Source organism: Orycteropus afer, unplaced genomic scaffold, assembly GCF_000298275.1.
Source record: "Orycteropus afer afer isolate SDZICR_OR568_19922 unplaced genomic scaffold, OryAfe1.0 scaffold00221, whole genome shotgun sequence".
Lineage (NCBI taxonomy): Eukaryota > Metazoa > Chordata > Mammalia > Tubulidentata > Orycteropodidae > Orycteropus > Orycteropus afer.
The window spans coordinates 1149285-1169730 of NW_006921808.1; the positions used below are offsets into that span (position 1 = coordinate 1149285).

The window sequence follows — 20446 nt, forward strand, 5'->3', positions numbered from 1 at the left end:
ACAGATCTTGTTTCATTTTTCTGCAAATGGATATCCAGTTTTGCCAGCACCATTTATTAAACAAACATTCTCTTCCCCATTTAATGGATTTCAGCACTTTGTCCAAGATTAGCTGACCATAGGTCGATGGATTTTTTCTGTGTTCACAATTCTACTCCATTGGCCTATGTATCTGTCATTGTACCAATACCAAGCAGTTTTCACTACTGTGGCTATATAGTAGGTTTTGAGATCTAGCAGTGTGAGACCTCCTACTTTGTTCTTCTTCTTCAATAGTGCTTTGCTTATCTGGGGTCTCTTTCTTTTCCAAATAAAGTTAGTGATTGGTTTTTCCATATCCTTAAAAATTGTTGATGGGATCTGGATCAGGATTGCATTGAATGTATAGATTGCTTTGGGTAGAACTGACATTTTCACAACGTTCAAACATTCGATCCATGAGCATGGTATGTTCTTCCATTTATGTAGATCTCTTATGGTTTCTTGAAGTAGTTTTTTATAATTTTCTTTGTATAGATCTTTTGTGTCCCTGGTAAGATTTATTACTAGGTGTCTAGGTGTCTATATATATATATATAGAGAGAGAGAGAGAGAGAGAGAGAGAGAGCGAGCGAGCGAGCTATGGTAAATGTCTAGGTATAGGATCATATCATCAGCTAATAGAGATAGTTTTATTTCTTCCTTACCAATCTGGATGCCTTTGATTTCCCTTTCTTGTCTTATGGCTTGGCTAGGACTTCCAGTACAATGTTGAATAGAAGTGGTGATAGCAGGCATTCTTCTCTGGTTCCTGTGTGCAAGGGGAATGGTTTCAGTCTCTCTCCACTAAGAATAGCATTGGCTGTTGGTTTTGCATAGATGTCCTTTATTATGTTAAGGAATGTCCCTTCTATTCCTATTTTGCTGAGAGTTTTGATCAGGAATGGGTGTTGGATTTTATGCAATGCCTTTTCTGCATCAAGTGAAATGATCACGTGGTTCTTTTTCCTTGTTTTATTTATGTGGTGGATGACATTGGTTGCTTTTCTAATGTTGAAACATCCTTCTATACCTGATGTGAACCCCACTTGGTCATAATGAATGATTTTCTTGATATGTTATCAACATCTATTGGCTAGAATTTTGTTGAAGATTTTTGCATCTATACTCATGAGGAATATTAGCCTGGAGTTTTCCTTTTGAGTGATGCCTTTGCCTAGTTTTGGTATCAAGGTTATGCTTGCTTTATAAAATAAGTTAGGGAGGATTCCATCCTTTTCTATGTTTTGGAATAGTTTGAGTATGATTGGTGTCAGCTCTTCTCTGAATGTTTTGTAGAATTCTCCGGTGAAACCATCTGGGCCAGGAATTTTTTTTGTTGGTAATTTTTTTATGACCTGTTCAATTTCTTCTTTTGTTATGCATCTGTTCAACTTTTCCACATCAGTTTGTGTTAGTTTATATGACTGGTGTTTTTAGAAATCTGTCCATTTCTTCCAGATTTTCAAATTTGTTGGAGTACAGTTCTTCATAGTATCCTGATATTACCCTTTTTATTTCAATTGGTTGTGTTGTGATGTCACCCACTTCATTTCTGATTCATATTATCTGTATTTTCTCCCTCTTTTCCTTTGTTAAATTTGCCAGTAGTTTGTCAATTTTATTAATCTTTTGAAAAAATCAACTTCTGGTCTTGTTGATTTTTGCTATTGTCTTTCTATTTTCTGTTACATTCATTTCTGCTCAAATATTTATTACTTCCTTTCTTCTGGTGACTATAGGCTTTTCTTGCTTTGCTTTTTCTAATTGTTGAAGATGTTGATTCAAAGTGTTGATTTTGGCTCTTTCTTCTTTTTTGATAAGTGCTTTTGGTGCTATAAATTGGCTTCTGATGACCACTTTTGCTGTGTCCCAAAGATTTTGGTCTGTTGTGTTTTCATTCTCATTTGATTCAAGGAATTTTTGAATTTCAGTTTTCATTTCTTCTCTTACCCAGTGTTTCTTAAGGAGGGTGTTGTTCAGTTTCCATGTGTTTACTCTTTTTCCGGGAGCTCTGGTAGCATACTGGTTAAGGCACTTGACTACTAACCAGAAGGCTGGCGGTTCACACCCACCAGCCAGCTGCTCCACGGAAGGAAAGTTAGACAATCTACTTCCATAGTGATACTGCTTCGGAAACCCAAGGAGGAGTCACTATGAGTCAGGGCCAACTTGATGGCACATAAAAGCAACAACAACAACAATATATGGCATAAATAGACTATCAAGCATAACTCAAAGTGCACAAACAGTAGAAGAGAAACCAGATGATTAGGACCTTCTAAAAATTAAATTTTTATGTGCTTCCAAAGACTTCTCCAAAAGAGTCTAAAGAGAACCTACAGATTGGGAAAAAGTATTTGGTAATGACATATCTGATAAGGACCTTATCTCCAGAATTTACAGAAAACTCCAATGCCTCAACAACAAAAGACAAACAATCTAATTTAAAAATGGGCAGAAGACATGAATAGACACTTCACCAAGGATGATATTCAAACTACCAACAAACATAAGAAGAAATGCTTGCAAATCAAAACAACTATGAGATACCGTCTTGCTCCAGCATTAGTAGCAAAGTTCAACAAGACAGAAAATAACAGATGCTGGCGAGGTTGTGGACAGATTGGGACTCTCATACACTGCTGGTGGGACTGTAAAATGGTACAACCATTGTGGAAAGCTGTATGGTCATTCCTTCAAAGGTTGGAAATAGAAATACTATTTGACCCAGCCATTCCATTACTAGCTATATACCCTAAAGAAGTGAAAGCCATGACAAGAACACATATATGCACACCCATGTTCATTGCAGCACTATTTATAATAACCAAAAGATGGAAACAACCTACGTGTCCATCAACTGAGGAATGGATAACCAAACTATGGTACATACACACAATGGAATGCTATGCAATGCTAAAGAATAATGTAGAATCTGCAAAACACAGCATAATGTGGATGAACATGCAGGACATTATGCTGAGTGAAATAGTCAATCACAAAAGGACAAATATTGTATTAGTCTGTTATTGTAAAAGTTAAGGAAAGGTTTATCTATAGAAGGAAATTTTCTTTGTTGGTTACCAGGGGTGGAAGGGGAGGGGAGGGAACACTGTTAGATAGATAGAGATAAGTAGTGATTTGGGTGAAGAGAAGGCCAATGTACCAAATGTGAGTGACCAATATGGCAGCACTGAGGAAGAGAAAGACATAGAGAGGTACATGGGAGGTACAGATCACAAAGATGAACCCTTTTGCACATACAGTACTGCATTGTCAGTGAAGGCAAACATGGGTATATGGGTGGATAGATGGGTGGACAGGCTGAACGATTATGTATGTCTACGAAATGGGGAGTGTATCCAAGAAGATATAGAGGGTTGACAGACTATGGTCCTGTAAGTTTATGTAAATGATCAGAATTTCCAGGTGTATAGTAGAGCTGACAAGGGGCAAGGTTGTGGTCACTGCTTGGTCACAGCCAGGTACCCAGAGGGACCGAGTAGTTGAACCTGTGGGCTTGGGACCATAGTCGCAGGGGACATCAAGCTCAATTGGCATAACATACCATACAAAACATTATTCCACCTCCTACTTTGGCGAGTAGCGACTGGGATCTTAAAAGCTACCAAGCTGCCATCTAGATGCAATGATGGGTCTCTTCTCGTCTAGAGCAAAGAATGAAGAAAACCAAAATTCAAAGAAACAATTAGTCCTAGCGACTGGTAAACCATCCGATCTGCAACCTATACAACTATGAGACCACAAGAACTAGATGGTGCCCAGCTACCACTGTCATCCACTTGCAAGGGGACCTATGTAGGAGATCCTTGATAGAGAGGGAGAACAATGTAGAACAAAACTCAAAATCATTTGGAGAAAAAAAAAAAAAAAAAAGGCGGGGACCTGGTTTGCTGGTCCGAGAGAGCCTGGTGGAACCACTGAGACTATGGCCCCTAGCTGCCCTTCAGGTCTAGAATTGAACCCACACCTGTGGTTTCCAGCCAAACAAAATACAGGCATATGAGTTGAACATTTACTTCAGGTAGATACACTCCTTGGAGAGGACAATCATGGGAGAAAGAAGGGCTGCTTATGCACAGGGAGACAGTTCAGGGGGCAGGAGTGCATGGACAGATGGACACAGGGAAGAGGTAACTATAGGGAGGAAGTGGGAGGGGAGCTGTTGCACTATGGTAAACTGTGGTAAATGTCATGAGACAAAGTGTATGTGAACTGCTGTATGGAAAGTGAATTTCCTCTGTAAATCTTCACGCATATCACAATAATAAAAAAAGGCATTCAAAAATGGAAGGAAAAAAAAAAGAGTAAGTAAATGCATAGAGACAAAAGTTTATTAGTGGTTACCAGGGCCAGGAGGGTAGGGGTAAGAAGAGTCATAGTTTAGGAAGCAGTCAGTTTCTGTTTATGGTGATGGGAAAAAATGTTAAGATGATGCCTGCACAACCTAATTAATATAATAGATATCACTAAATTGTACAAAAAAGAAGCGAAAATCCTTTGTCATTGAGTGAATTCCAATTCATAGTAATCCTAAGGGATAGAGTTCAACTGCCCCATAGGGCTTCCAAAGCTGTTAATCTTTACAGAAGTGACTCCCATGTCTTTCTTCTGCAGAGCAAGCAGTGGCACCTTTCAGTTACCAGCCAAGCACTTAACTACTGCACAACCAGAGCCCCTTTCACTAAACTGTACACCTGAAAAATGTTGTACCAGCAATAAAACAATATAAATTCTCTTCTACTTTCAATTTTGAAAAGAACTGGACATTTTTGTTAGTTTTATGGAATTAATCTTTATAAAATAATTTGGACACAAAACTATTCTAATCATATGATTGTGGTGAAATCAGAATATAAAATTGTGATAGTCTTGATAGCTAAGTTCAGGTACAAAATTACAAAGTTGTTTTTAATCTTGCAACTCTGAAATGAAAACAGGTTATCTGCTTCTCTAAATGTGAAAAGTTATTTCAAAGTTTTCCAGGCATATGCATCTTGGTATTTTTAACTAAATAAAGAGCCTTTTATTCTTAAAAACAAATAAAAAAAAAAAACACCATGTAATTATCTAAAGTATACACTGACTAAGTTATTTATGAAGATTCTGTTTATGGTGATGGGAAAAATGGTGCCATCATAAAGATAATGGCACTGTGGTTAAGTGCTCAGCTGCTAACTGAAAGATCAGCAGTTTGAACCCCCAGCCACTCCATGGGAGAAAGATGTATCTGGCAGTCTGCTTCCATAAAGATTTATAGCCTATAGGAAACCCTATACAGCAGTTCTACTTTATCTTATAGAGTTGTTTTAAGTCAGAATGACCTTGAACTGAATGCTCCTAAGGGTCATAATAACTTTCCTGTAGACAAATTCCTGAGGAAATCACTCATTCTCTTCAGACTTCTCCCATCCAAGACTTTGATCACTGAGCAAACTAAGGATGAGAAGTGAAGTAACTCACCATGAAAGGCATATGCTGGAACATCTATTCAAAGGGAGCCCTCAGACTGAGCTCCTCAACAAGAGGCTCAGGCTCTGACCGAGATGCAGAAGGTAGGAGACCCTGCAGGAGCACCAGGTGGTGGTGGTGGTGGGATGACTCAACACTCACGTGGTGAGGGTGTTGAAGCCGCAGGCCTTCAACTTCAGCAATCGGTCCCTCCAGTACGCCTTGGGCACACGGAAGTAGTGTATGGAGCCCCCAAAGATCAGGAACTTATGACCCTCCAGCGTGAAGTGTGGATTGCCTCTGCCCATGCTTTTGGTCTGAAGTCCCATATAGCGGTCCTTCAGCTCAGCAGGGGCCAGAAGAGACCAATTAAACCTGGCAAAACAGAGAGGGAATGAAAGTGGAAGGGGGATGGGAAGGGAAGAGAGGTGCTCTGGTGAGTAGTGGTTCAGTGCTGGGCTTCTAACCAGAAGGCTGAGATACGAAATCTTAAAAGTAATAAGAAGTACTTGTTGGCAGGACATGCTAACACTTCTGATATTTTTTTTTTTCCATGAAAGAAAGAAGAGCTCCCATCCTTTCCCACATAGGCACACCTGGACTGGGACTGCAGCACCTTTTCAGACACGTGGTTCACACCATATCTAGCCCGAGGAGCAAAGCCTGATATGATAAATGGCAGTAAAAAGATGCCTGCAATTATCTTCATGGAGAGAGGTGTGCTGAAAGGAAAGAGGGATAACGAGTTAGGGTAAGACTAGGAAGCCATTCCTGGAGGCTGTTTAGAGACAGGAGACAGTGAAGGTAGGGGGTGTGGGGTGCTTCAGAGGGATTTCCTTGGACTGCCCTAATTCACAAGGTAGCTCTGCTTCGCTCAGGTCCCCCTAGCACTAGAGTTGTTTCGTAGTACAAAAACCAAACCCATTGCCTTTGATTCAGACTCATAGAGACACTGTAGGGCAGAGTAGAACCGGTCCATAAGGTTTCCAAAACTATAGTCTTCACTGAAGCAGCCTGCCCCATCTTTCTCCCTTTGAGTGGCTGGTGGGTTCGAACAGCCAACCTTTCTTTCTGTTTGCAGCTGAGCACTTAAACTGTGCATCACCGGGCTTCTAGAGGTGCAGTAGTCCACAGGCCAGAAACAGCTGGTGGGGCAGGGAAGTGCTGAAGACACTAAACCCAGAGTCCACGGATAGGAAAGGGCATGCCTGAAACTCCAGAGAAGGGACAAAGGGGATATGGTTGAAGCTGGGGAAGGGGGTTCTGTGGAAATAGTCTAAGGGCCTGCTCCACAGAGATATGGGAAGTATGCACTGACCAGGTAGCAGCTGGAGCACGAAAGACAAAAAGAGCATCAGGCAGGATGAGATAATTGTGGTTTCCGCAGAAGACTGGGTAGGGGGAGAGAAACCTCGAAAGAGGCACTGATGAAGAGACTGACAGATCTCAGGGCCCAGAAGCATCGCAATCCTAACCGGCCTTCGCCTCTCAGTTCACTGTAAGGTCTCCAAGGCCTGGGTCGGTGCCTAGCATAATATCTGTGGACCACAGCTGGCTGGCAGAGCATGGGGGCAGTCTGGGTGGTTCGCAGGCAATGCACCCGGGACAGATCGGAAAACCCTCAAGCCAAAAAGAGTAGATGGGCTGGGATTCGCAAAGCTCAGTGAAAAAAAAAAAAAAAAAAAAAACCTCACTGACGTAGAGTCCTATCTGACTCATAGCGACCCCTCCTTGGGTTTCTGAGGCAGTCTCTCTGTGGAAGTAGATTGCCCAGTCTGCCTTCCAAGGAGTGGCTGATGGGTTTGAACCGCCAGCCTTCTGGTTAGCAGTCAAATGCCTTAGGCAATACGCCACCAAAGCCCAGTGAAAGGCAGTACATACGTCACCTGAGGAAGTGCGGGGAGCTCCTTGCACCAGGACGTGGAGCGCGGGTCTCCAGCGCCGCCGCTGCAGTCTCTCGTTTCCGCCTCCAGCAAGCGCTGCGTTTGGGGCCCTGCCCTGGTTTCCGTGGACCTAAGTCTGCCCTTTGCGTGGGAAGCTTGGTGTGCCTGGGGCGGACCGCTCTGTGATTGGTGAGAGCCGCCACTATGGTCCCAGTTGGGCCCCAGAGCTCCGGAACTTTGCCAAAGAGCAGCGTGAGGCAGTACTCAAGCGAGGAGGACCTGGTCTCGGAGTACAGAGTAGCCCCAAATCAGACCCAACTTTCAAAACTGTCCCTCTTGGCAGCGACTCCATTTAGTTTGCGAAAAGAAAACCGGAAGGTCCTCGGTTAACCCGGCCTTGGACTGTGCATCAATGCCAACGCAGGAGTTATGAACGCACACCTCTGATTGCCGGCTTGGGCAGTTCCGCTGGTTCAGCAATTTCCTGGAACGCCCTTTCCGTTCCAGACGCCCGGCCTGTGTTGGGGTGGGGAAGAAGCAATAAGGAACAGCACATTCTCTGCTTTCACAGACTTTCAGATTGATGAAGACGCAGGCGCATACTTAGTTTCGATTAGCGTGAGCCAAGTGCTTAAAGAGATTCCACAGGAAGCCATGGAAAAACAAGAGTGACACAGACCACCCTAGAGGGTTAGAATTTTAATAAATGTAAAGGAGAAATGCATAAAGCCTTATTAACCAAAGCTGAATGACTGAATTTCACTGAATTCTTGCTGAATTAAACTGTTTTCTATGGATCTGCCAGCCTGGGAATCTGTTTGTAAGCTGAAAAGTCAATTTCCCTCTACAAGCTCCTGTTCGCTCACTGTGTTAGTTATTGGAAGCCATATAACTAAAACGTAATCTCCCTATATAGTCAAATCAGGATGTAAAGGAAATATACTCTAAGGAAAGGAATCTTGACACAGATGTCTTTTGTAAAAAGTGGGATAAAGAAATATTTCTTTATGACAGAGATGTGTGAAAGAGAAGTGCTTGAAAACATTTAGAGCCGGCCTTCTCTAAAGTTTCCCAAACCCCTTAAAAGTGTTCAACAAGTTGTGTTAGAGAAATGAGATCTTGATACCATGAGGAGTTTCCACCCACTCCTGGGATATCTGGTTAAAGCTGTGTAAACCTCCTTCAGCAATGTTTTATGATTCCACATAAAAGCTATTTGAGTGATAATTAAAAACTCTGTAATTAGTTCTTGAAATAAATCATTGTGATTTCCTATATCCAATTATTCAATGGAAGCCTACTCCCCAACTGTGATAACCTTAATCAAAGACTAACCAATCAAATCACTGTATTATAATTCCTTTGTTCCACAGATTATATCTGCTTTTAGCTAGAAATTGTTAGTGGAAGTTACCAGGTTTCATCTACATGGGCTGGTGCTTTCCCATATCTGGAAGTAAAATTTCTGAATAATTCTTCTTAATTTCATTTTCATGGACTGAGAGTGTTTTCTTGCACTATAACATAAGTACAGTTGTCCAAGTGGAGAAAAGTGGGAATGTTGTTCCCATCAGTAGGAATAACTTTAGAGTGTCTAGATGTTGTTGTTGTTGTTATGTGCCGTCCAGTCAGACCCGACTCATAGCGACCCCTCCTTGGGTTTCTGAGGCATTATCACTATGGAAGAAGATTGCCCAACCTTCTTCCAAGGAGTGGCTGGTGGGTTTGAACCACCAGCCTTCTGGTTAGCAGTCAAATGCCTTAGCACTACGCTACCAGAGCTCCTTCAAGAGGGCCTACATAATATATGCACAAATTTCATTTTGAAAAGCTTTAGGTAGAAAAAACCTATGATAGGTCTGGAGAAAGAGGTGGGAGGCAGGTCGTGGAAATCTTGGAGTGCATGCTAAGTAGCTTAGTCTCTTTCCAGAAAATAATAAAACAAAAACCAGTGCCCATCCACTCGACTCTGACTCATGGCAACTTCATGTGGTCAGAGTAGAACTTTAAAATTATTGTGATTTGGGTGAAAGTTTACAAAGCAATTCATTTTCCGTACAGCATTTCATACACATTTTGTTTCATGACATTGATTGCAATCACCATAATATATTAGCTCTCTTTCCACTTGCTCCTTGCAGTTACCTTTTCTCCACAGGATTTTCAGTGGTGCCTTCAAGTGGACTTAAATCTCCAATCTCTAGGTTAGCAGGCAAGCACCTTAAGAGTTTGCATCAATAGTGGAAAACCATTATTAGATTTCAAGGAGAAACTGAGTCACATTTCTATTTTATGGAAATTACTTGGCTGCAGAGTGGAGACTAAATGAGAAGCAGAAAGACAAGTCATCCCCATGGTCCTGGTAATGGGGAGAATGAGAGTTTGAGTTGCTATCAGGGTTTAAACATGAAGAGGAGGGTGTGGATTCAAGAAAAATGTGTGAGGTCAGATTGATAACTCTTGATAATTGGATGTGTCATAGAGCAAAATGGCAGAATCTGGTCAAACTTCTCTAAAAGTAAATAGCTTTTTTTGAGGGATGTGGTAGTTAAGTTGTGTGTCAACTCTGCTGGGCTTGGTTTTGAGTGGCTGGGCAGTTCCCCATGGTGAGACTGGTAATCAACTCCATGATGGAATCTACTGGAGCAGCTGAGTAGCTGCTTAGGGATGTGGTCTGCTTCCAGCCAAAGAAGCAGCTTTGAGAAAGGTCTCCTCTGTTTTTGGCACACTTGGGCCCTGCATGTAGCCCAGTCATCATTCAGCAGCTTGCTATGTTGTTTGATAATCTTAGGACTGTGCCATTTTATTTTCCAATCTTGGGTTTGTCAGTCTCAGCAGGCAGCAGCTGCCTAAGTTAAAAGAAGCCTCCAGCTTCAGTGGGCTGGGAGCAAGAGGCAGAGTTGAAGCCCAAGGTCGAGGGGCCTTCACCCAGCCCCAAAAGCTGGCACTTGAACTTGGACTTCTAGTCTCCAAAACTGTAGGAGAATAAATTCCTATTTGTTAAAGCCGTCCACCTGTGATAGCTTTTTTAGAGTGGCACTAGAGAACCAAAACAAGGGTTAAGGCAATTTGCATAGTGGGAATCACAAAGTTCAAAAAATTTAGGCAGTTCAAACCCACCAGATGCTCTGGGAGAAAAAGATGAGACAATCTGCTTCCATAACAATGTACAGCCTCGGAAACCCTACAGGGCATTTCTACTGTGTCCTATAGGGTCGCTATGAGTTGGATTTGAACTGATGGCAGTGGATTTGGTTTTGGTGAAGAGAAACACTTTCGTCTTTCTCCAAGGCCTTTGCTTCACCTCTCACCATTAAGAACAAAAATCCAAAACCCATTGACATCAAGTTGATTCCAACACATAGTGAGATAAGGACACATGTAAAGAGTGAAATAACCCCTACCAAGGTTTTATATTATTAAGATTGCTTAAACTGTTGCTATATTTCTCTGTGACTATTTTGCTGCATTATTAAATCTTAGGCCACTTATTTTGCCACAGAGCAAGAGTAGAAAACACAGCACATACTGGAGATAGTCTAAACAAGCTGATTAACATTCCTTGCTGGTAGCAATTTCAAAACCCAACTGCTGTAATTATTTGGTGGTTATCTCCAGATGCAGGACACTCTGTGACAGCCCTCATTTTGTTCAAGCAAAAGAAAACATCTTTCTGAGCAAAGAGCAGGACTGGAAGAAAAGCCTATTAGCTTCCAGAAAGGATTACTTCGGGAGTCTGGAAAGGGAATGTCATCCAACTTCCCCCAAAAATGATAACCTTGAGACCTAAGTCCCTAATTTGCTGGTTGTGCAACTTCCATACTTTGCTCCCTATATCTGCTGTGTATAGGAGCTCTGGTGGAGTAGTGCCTAAGGCATTTGACTGCTAACTAGAAGGTTGGCGATTCAAACCCACCAGCCACTCCTAGGAAGAATGACTGGGCAATCTATTTCCATAAAGATTTACCACCTTGGAAACTCAAAGCGGGCTGCTATGAGTCAGATTCAACTTGATGGCAGTGAGTTTGCTTTTTGGTTTATCTGCTGTGTGTAGAACAAAGAACTCAGCTCAGCTAGTGTACCTCTTCCCACCTGGCTGACCTCCACTGTGCAGTGTTTCATTAAAGGCTTGCTTTTTAAAATATCTATCACTCCGAGCAATTCTTTCTCTGTAGGACACAAGAGCCTACCAAAACGTTCAGGGTTCCCATCCTGTGACAATAGTGACCCTATAGGACAGAATAGAATAGCCCCAAGTTGTCCTCAAGGCTGTAATCTTCGAGGAAGCAGGCTGCCACATCTTTCTGCCATAGGAAGATCTGATAGAATCCAACCACCAAACTTTTGGTTAGAAGATGAGCACTTTAACTACTGTGCTACCATGGCTCCTAAGATCAACAAACCCAAAAAACCAAACCCACTGCCACTGAGTCAATTCCAACTCGTAGGGAACCCCATTGGTTTTCCAAGGCTGTAAACCTTTAGAGAAGGTTTTTTCATCTTCCTCCCAAAGAGCAACTGGTGAGTTTGAACTGCTGATCTTCTGCTTAACAGCCAAATGTCTTACCCACTACACCACCAGACCTTCTTGAGAAGAACAAACAAGGATGAAATATGATCTCTGTTCTGAAAGAACAACATGGTGGAGGGGGGTTTCAATCTCTCTTTTCACTCATTACTGATACAGTTTGCACCTGGTGTTACCTAAAAGCAGGTCCATACCCAGTGAGACTTTTGTCAGTCGAAACATACCAAGGTGAGGAAAAGAGAGGACTTTATTCTTTAGCATGCTAGGGGAGACAGAAAGGTATTCATTCTCAGATTCTGTCTGTACTTTGGGAGTTGCTTGCTGCTTTTTATAAGTTGTTGAACCAGGAAGACAACATTATTATAGATTTAGATACATGTTAAACATACACAAACATTGCAATTATGTGCAGTTGCAAAAAGTCACATTAGCTTCTCATTATCATGTAAGCATGTTTCATTATCATACTAACTCTCCACCCAGGGGCATGATTTTTACCATGCTAATGTAACCTTTTACCTCCTGAGCTGAATATTGCTCAAGCCATATAAGTTTATATATGGCAAAATCAGGAATTACAACTTTTTATGAGAAACCACAAGCAGCATAAGGTTTATTGTAACTTTGAATGTCAGAGTTGGTGTCACTTGCAACCACAGTTCTCAAATGATTTCAGAAACCTTGTAGATTATACAGTCATTCTCAGGGTGGCACGATGGATGCTTGTGACTTTCTATAACTTAAGCAGAAGCATAATTTCTAGACTTCTTTGAATATACCTTATTTTATAAGTTTGACTTTTGCAATTGCAAGAATGTTTTACATAAGTATAACAGAAATAATTTTTTTAATTTTCTAAAACTCAAAATTAAAACAAAATATATTAGCTTAATTGTGTATTAAGTTAGAAGAGGAGCTATTCTGAATTATATTATGTAATTGACTGTGAAGGAGCACTGGTGGTGTAGTGGTTAACTTGTGGGACACTAACCTAAAGGTCAGGTTTGAAGAAAGATGCAGTCTACTTCCACAAAGATCATAGCCTTAGAAACCCTATGGAGAGGCCAAGACAAGATGACATCCTACTAACACATTCTGCCCAATCCCTCTACATCAGAAACCTGGAAAAACCAAGTGGGAACAGATATAAATAACGATCCTGGAATTCTGAGTATTAGATGAAGAAATAAAGAATTAGGTTGAACACTGATTGGAAAGGGAGATGGATTAAGGTCAGTGACCAGAGAAAGAGAAGAAGCTGTTACTGGCCTAAGCCTGGTCAACTGGAATACAGAAGCATCAGACTTGGACATGGAGGAAAGGGGAAAAAAATATTAAGGAATCCATATGGCAATAAAGACACAGTGTAGACAGTTCAGGAGGAATTCAAGGTGAGCAAAAGATGTACAGGAGCTGGGAGAGGAATGTGCAGAGAAACAGGTCAGACTTAACAATGGCACAGGCATCTGCAGAGAAAGGATGGAGCAAGTGAAGAAATAACTCACCACTGGCACATGTTGGTCTCCTGGGCTGGCGAAAGGCATGTGTTGGGGCAATTGAAGAAATTGGGCTTGGGGTGATCTCTTCTTTGACTGAATCTGGGCAAGAGCTGGATAAATGGCTGTGTGCCAGATCTAAGCCAGTGAATCGAGATTGGAGGAATATGATCTCTGATCTAACAAATGCATAGCTTTCCTGCTCATAGGGATAAATACTCTTTCTCTCATCACCAACCGAGTGGCTAGAGAAGCCCTACTACCACCTTCCCTGATTCCTGGATACCTCCACCACTAGCAGACTGAGTCAGGGGCTGAAGCTCTCCTGCCAGTTGCCTGAGGCACTGATAGAACTTTTTCACATTGAACACAAGCAGCACACCTCTGCAGCTTCCTGTCTCAGGGGCGCTCACTCACATCAGGCATCTCCTACCTCTGTGAATGAAAAGGCCTTGTTGGGGAGGTTGGAGAAGATAGTTTCAGAGCAGCCTTTCACTAGAGTCTGGACAGGAGCCCAGGAGGGTGCCAGGGAGTTGCAATTGGTGACTGTGGTGGGTAAGTCAGTGTGTCAACTTGGCTGGGCCTCGTTGAGTGGCTGGGCAACTGGATGTAGTATTCCCCATGATGAGACTGGTAATCGACCCAATGGTGGAATCTACTGTGGAGCAGCTGAGTAGCTGCCTTAGGAATGTGGTCTGCCTCCTGTATGCAAGGAGAAGCCTTGCTGAATTGTCTCTAGCTTATGGCATGCTTAAACTTTGCATGTAGCCATGTCATTGTTCAGCAGCCTACCATGCTCTGCTGACCTTGGGACTTTCAATGGACTTGAATTAATGGCCTGCCATGTGATTTGGTAACATCAGGACAGTGCCTTTTTACTTGTCAACCTTGGGCTTGTCAGCCTCAGCAGCCAGTAGCTGTCTGAGTGAAGAAAAGCCTCTAGCTTCAGTGGGCCGGGAGCAAGAGGCAGAGCTGAAGCCCAAGGCTTTCACCCAGCCCCTAGAGCCTGGCACTTTTAACTCAGACTAAAAGCCTCCAAACTGTAAGAAAATAAATTCCTGTTTGTTCAAGCATCCCATTTGTAGTATATTCTTGTCAGAGCAATGCTAGGTAACCAGAACAGTGAGCTGCAGGATCTGCTCCAAAAGTACATCTTCCTTGCAAATGGGGGCAAAACATCTCCCCACCACCACAAAGCTGGTGGCCAAGGACATCCCACCCAACTTCCCACACCACCTCCTCCACAGTCTAGCCACCCGCAGCAACCCACACCAAACAGACCCAGAGGCTGCAGCTCTCCATTCCTGGATTTGCATGACTGACTGATCCTTCTCACACTGAGCACAAGAGAAACACACTTTTAGCCTTTTAGCCTTCTCTACTTGAGGTGCCCCTTCGAACCAGGATCCTTTCACTTACAAAAGCACATACCCTAGCGGATCAGTGGTTTCCACCATAACCACCTGCTCCTAGGGCTGTAGGCTGACTATAACAACAGAAGTCCTTCCTCCTCAGTTTTTTTTTCCCCATTATTTTTCTCCTTTCCTTTTCCCCAATTTTTCTTTCTTTTTACCTATTCATCTCTCCTTCTTCTTCTTTGTCTTCACACATATTTACCAATCTTTCATCTTGTCCAACCCTATCTTTTTTTTCTTTTTTCTATACTTTTATCTTTTATTTTTATTTTTTATTTTTATTCTCCTCTTCCTACAACTTTTTTTTTTCTTTCCTCATCCAACAGGAGGAGGATATTAATCCTCCTGATCAGCTATATCTATTGCACCAACCACTTCACTCAATGGACAAACACTACCACCTACACCAGCTCCTACATCACTGGATCAATAACAGAGAATGGGCAACATCTGCTCATCCCAAATGCAGCTCCATTTCAAGACAGAGACCCACATAAATATTGTATCAGTTATTCCACCAAGCTGGAGACAGCTGGGGAGTGCACCAGTGTTTCCAAGCTAACAATCAAACAACACATCTGCTCCACATACCCAGATATATTGAAACAAAACAAAACAAAAAAAGAAAAAACAGAGTGAAACAAACAAACACATAATCAACAAATAAAGACAGCAGAGTTCTGGTAAGATGGCAGAATAGGCAGGCAAACTACACAGACCCTCTTCAAAGAGAAAAGGGGAACCAATTAACAAAGATACAGACGATAATCCTAGAGCCCTGAGCTCTGACAGGAAACATACAGAAGTGTACTAAACTCCAACTAGTAGAAGAACTTGTATGAAAACACCAAAAAAAGGAGACATACAGAGCTGCAGACTGTCAGTGATCCTGACAGCACAGACAGCTTGGATATTACCAAGTGGTGTTAGGACCTAAGAATTAACCTAAAAATCAACCCTGCTAGCCAGTGGCTGCATGGAGGACTGCACTGGTGGCTCATGAATAAAAGGGGAAGCAGGGAAGAGGGAGACTGGCTGAGCTGTGGATTTATGCTTGTCTGGATAACACAGACATGTTGAATGTTTACAACCAGTTTGACTATTTTAGATATTTAAATCAACAGCGTTCTCTCAGATTCCAGGAACCTAAGAATATGCTCCACTTGCCAGGGACCACAAGGACATTCCAGACACGAATGACTGGAAAGCTGTTGTATTCCCCTTGTTACTCTTACACCCTTCACCCTCTTGGTGAATGGAGGTGCAGCCATCCCTCATTCCCACTCATATTCTGAGTTCGCAGGAATTCCATCCCAGTCTGTGTGCTTCTACAGAGCCAGTGTGCCATGTCCTGCCTAGATTGTTTTTCATTTTTGCTCTTTTCAGTTTGTTTGTTTTTGTCTGTTCTTTATTCTTCCCTTCCTAGGTTCTATTTCTCAGCTTTTTCTCTCTTCCCTGTTCCTAGTTCCCATTTTTTTTTTCTTTTGCTTGTTTCTCCTCATTCCTTGTCTTTCGTCTTTCATTTTTCATTTCTGGACAACCAATAAGAATAAGCTCTGTTTTCTAAGCAGAAACAATGCATTCTTCATTATCCTCCTACTCTACCTCTTTTCTCTTTTTGCCCTCTCCCAAGATAGTGTGGGTTTTTCTTTTCCTTTTCTTTTCTTTTTGTGGTGATTGTTCCTGTGTGTTTATGTGGTGTGCTTTTTTTCCCACTTGCTTTTACATTTTTTATGGTTTTTCAATCATTGTTTTTGTTTAACGGAGTGGGAGACAGCAACTGTACCCATATGACACAACCACACTGAAACCTCCTGCAGCTCCAGTTATTGAGTGAGAGCCACAATTCATTCTCCACCAACTGGACAACGATTAATGACCACCAATCAGAGCCTGACACACCCTTAGCTGTTCTTCACAAACAGTTAACAGAGATATAAATACAACATCACATGTCTCAGAGATGACAATCACAGTTTACATAAAGAAGGACGATAAAGTGGTAGAAACAAGGGAGCAGGATACAGACCAAGAACACATCCATGAGGAAGAAGCAGCATTGGAGCTCCTGAATAAGGAATTCAAAGGAATTATGCTTAGATTTTTTTTAAAGGATTGAGAGATAGATCAAGGAAAACACTGACAGAAGTAAAGAAAGCACAGACAAAACCCTAAAACAAATTTGGAAGAAAATACAAGAACAAAATGACAAAATAAATGAAAAATTAGACATGATTCTAAATCTATGGATAGAAATCCAGAAGATTAATACTAAATTTTCAGAAATAGATAACACATTGAAAGTACAGATAAGTAGAATCGAATCAATGGAAGAAAATTAATGAGATTGAAGACAAATACCTGAATACTTCTTTGGAAAGAAATCAATCAGAAAAAAAGATCAAAACAAAATGAACATAGCTAAGGTTCATGTAGGATAACATTAAAAGGAACAACCTATGTGTAATCAGAATTCCAGAACAGGAAGAGAAAAATAAAACCACTGAGAAAATTGTCAAAAATTTGTTGGAAGAGAACTTCCTCGAGATGATGAAAGATGAGAATATAAGCATTCAGGAAGTCCAATGAACCCCAAACAGGATGGACCCCAAAAGAAAATCACCAACACATATCATCATCAAACTCATCCAAACCAAAGACAAAGAAAGAATCCTGAGAGCAGCAAAGGAAACATGAAAAGTTACTTACAAAGGAAAACCAATAAGAATAAGCTCTGTTTTCTCAGCAGAAACAATGCAAGCAAGAAGGCAATGGGATGGTATACATAAAAACCTGAAAGAAAAATTTCCAACCAAGAATTATATACCTAGCAAAATTGTCCCTCAAATATGATGGTGAAATTAGTACATTTCCAGATAAGCAGAAATTAAGGGAATTTTTTAAAACCAGACCAACCTTAAAGGGAGTCCTTTGAACAGAGAACCAATAATAGCAAACAACAAGTGACCATTAATACACAAGATGACATAACTCAGAAACCAACACAGCTATGGATGTATCCAAAATAAAATAAGCTTACAAGATTTTAAACAGGAAACCAGAGACATCAATTGGAAAATGAGGACAACTACAAACCAGAAAGAGGAGCAAAATAGTGTAGTTACAGAAGTTTTAAATGGTGAGGAAGTCAAGAGAGTTGCAAGATGAATGGACTGTTCTAAACTCAAGGAGAAAATTATAAATCACAAGGTGACTCAAAGAAAAAGGATAAACGTTCACATCACAATAAAAAAGAGGACAAGCACAAATATTCAGCAAATACTGAAACAATAGCAAAAAAGGAAAAGATAACATGATTCATAACCATAATGAACTCAGCACAGAAAATAATATAGAACAAAGAAACCAGTAACACCATGAAAAACATATAACAAAATGATAGCAATCAGTTCATACTTGTCAATAATTACACTGAATGTCAATGGATAAAATGCACCATTCAAGAGACAGAGAGTTACAGACTGGATAAGAAAACACAACCCATCAATATACTGTCTATGAGAGACATACCTTAGAGAGAAAGACCAAAGTAGACTAAAAATCAAGGGTTGGAAAAAGATATATCAAGCAAATGGCAATGAAAAACAGGCAGGAGCAGCAATATTAATTTCTGATAAAATTGACTTTTAGACAAAAAGCACCATATGAGACAAGGAAGAACATTACATAATGATTAAAGTATCAATTGAACAAGAGGACATAACCATAATAAATATCTATACACCCAATGAAAGAACCCCAAAATACATAAAGCACATTTTAACAGAATTGAAAAGGAAAATAGATGACTTCATAGTCGTACTAGGAGTCTTTAACACATTGCTTTCAATGAAAGATAGAATAACTGGAAAAAAAATTCAGCAAAGATGCAGAAGAACTAAACAATTGGTGGTACAATCCACTAACTTGACCTTGTAGACATCTACAGAGCACTTCACCCAACAAAACACTTTATACATTCTTTTCCATGCACATGGAACTTTCGTCATGATAGACCATATGTTAGGCCATAAAGCAAGCCTTCATAAATTTAAAAACTTTGAAATACTGCAAAGCATCTTCTCAGATCACAATACTATCAAATTAGAAATCAACAATAGGAAGATAACAGAAAAAGAGCAAACACATGGAAGCTGAACAATACCTTCCCTAAGAAAGACTGGGTATGAGAAGAAATAAAAAATGAAATTCAAAAATTCCTTGAATCAAATGAGAATGAAACCACAACATACCAAAATCTTTGGGATACAGCAAAAGCAGTTTTCAGAGGCCAATTCATAGCAATAAATGCACACATCAAAAAAGAACAAAGAGCCAAAATCAACATTGTAAACCAACATCTGCAACAACTAGAAAAAGAACAGCGAGAAAAGCCTACAGTCACCAGAAGAAAGGAAATAATCAAGATTCGAGCAGAAATCAATGAAGCAGAAAATAGAAAGACAATAGAACAAATCAGTAAGACTAGAAGCTGTTTTTTTGAGAAGATTAATAAAATTGACAAGCCACTGGCAAATTTAACAGAGAAAAAGAGGGAGAGAATACAAATAACAAGAATAAGAAATGAAATGTGTGACATCACAACAGTAACAACTGAAATCAAAAGGATAATAACAGTATACTATGAAGAACAAATTTGAAAATCTGAAAGAAATAGACAGATTTCTAAAAACACACCACTTACCTAAACTAACACACACTGGTATGAAAAAGCTGAACAGATCCACAACAAAAGAGGAAATTGAACAGGTCATGAAAAAATTACCAGCAAAAAAAGTTCTGGCCCATACGCTCTCACCAGAGAATTCTACCAAACATTCAGAGAAGAACTGACATCATCCTACTCAAACTATTCCAAAACATACAAAAAGATGGAATCCTCCCTAATTCATTTTATGAAGCAAACATAACCTTGATACCAAAGCCAGGCAAAGACATCACTAAAAAGGAAAACTACAGACCAATATCCCTTATGAATATAAATGCAAAAATCTTTAACAAAATCCTAGCCAATAGACTCCGACAACATATCAAGAAAATCATTCATTATGACCAAGTGGGGCTTATATCAGGCATGGAAGGAAGGTTCAACATTAGAAAAACAATCAACATCATCCACCACATAAATAAAGGAAAAGAAACATATGATCATATCAATTGATGCAGAAAAGGCATTTGATAAAATCCAACACTCATTCCTGATAAAAACTCTCAAAAAATAGGAATAGAAGGGACATTCCTCAACATAATAAAGGGCATCTATGCAAAACCAAAAGCCAACATTATTCTCAATGGAGAGAGACTGAAACAACCATTTCCCTTGTGAACAGGAACCAGAAAAGGATGCCATCTATCACCACTTCTATTCAACATTGTATTGGAACTCCTAGCTAGGGCAATGAGGCAACAAAGGAAAATCAAAGGTATCCAAATTGGTAAGGAAGAAGTCAAACTATCCCTATTTGCTGATGATATTATCCTATACCTAGAAAACCCAAGAGACTCTACTGCAACAATTGAGAGATTTAGCATCATGGCAGCACGAAAGATCAACATCCAAATATCAGTTGGATTGCTCTACACAAGCAAAGTTGTTGTTGTTGTTAAGTG

The 20446-nt window shown here is 40.6% G+C and overlaps 1 protein-coding gene across 1 annotated transcript in view; it reads right to left on the reverse strand.

Annotated features, from left to right (window-relative positions):
- The window catches only part of GLB1L3 (galactosidase beta 1 like 3), a 183124-nt gene that overhangs the window by 158201 nt on the left and 4477 nt on the right, over positions 1 to 20446 (reverse strand). The window contains exons 2-5 of the mRNA XM_007948732.2: positions 7768 to 7892; positions 7380 to 7655; positions 6090 to 6215; positions 5656 to 5868 (exon numbers count right to left, since the gene is read on the reverse strand). Coding sequence (XP_007946923.2) covers positions 5656 to 5868; positions 6090 to 6215; positions 7380 to 7655; positions 7768 to 7892 — 740 coding nt within the window. The remainder of the gene's footprint in view (positions 1 to 5655; positions 5869 to 6089; positions 6216 to 7379; positions 7656 to 7767; positions 7893 to 20446) is intronic.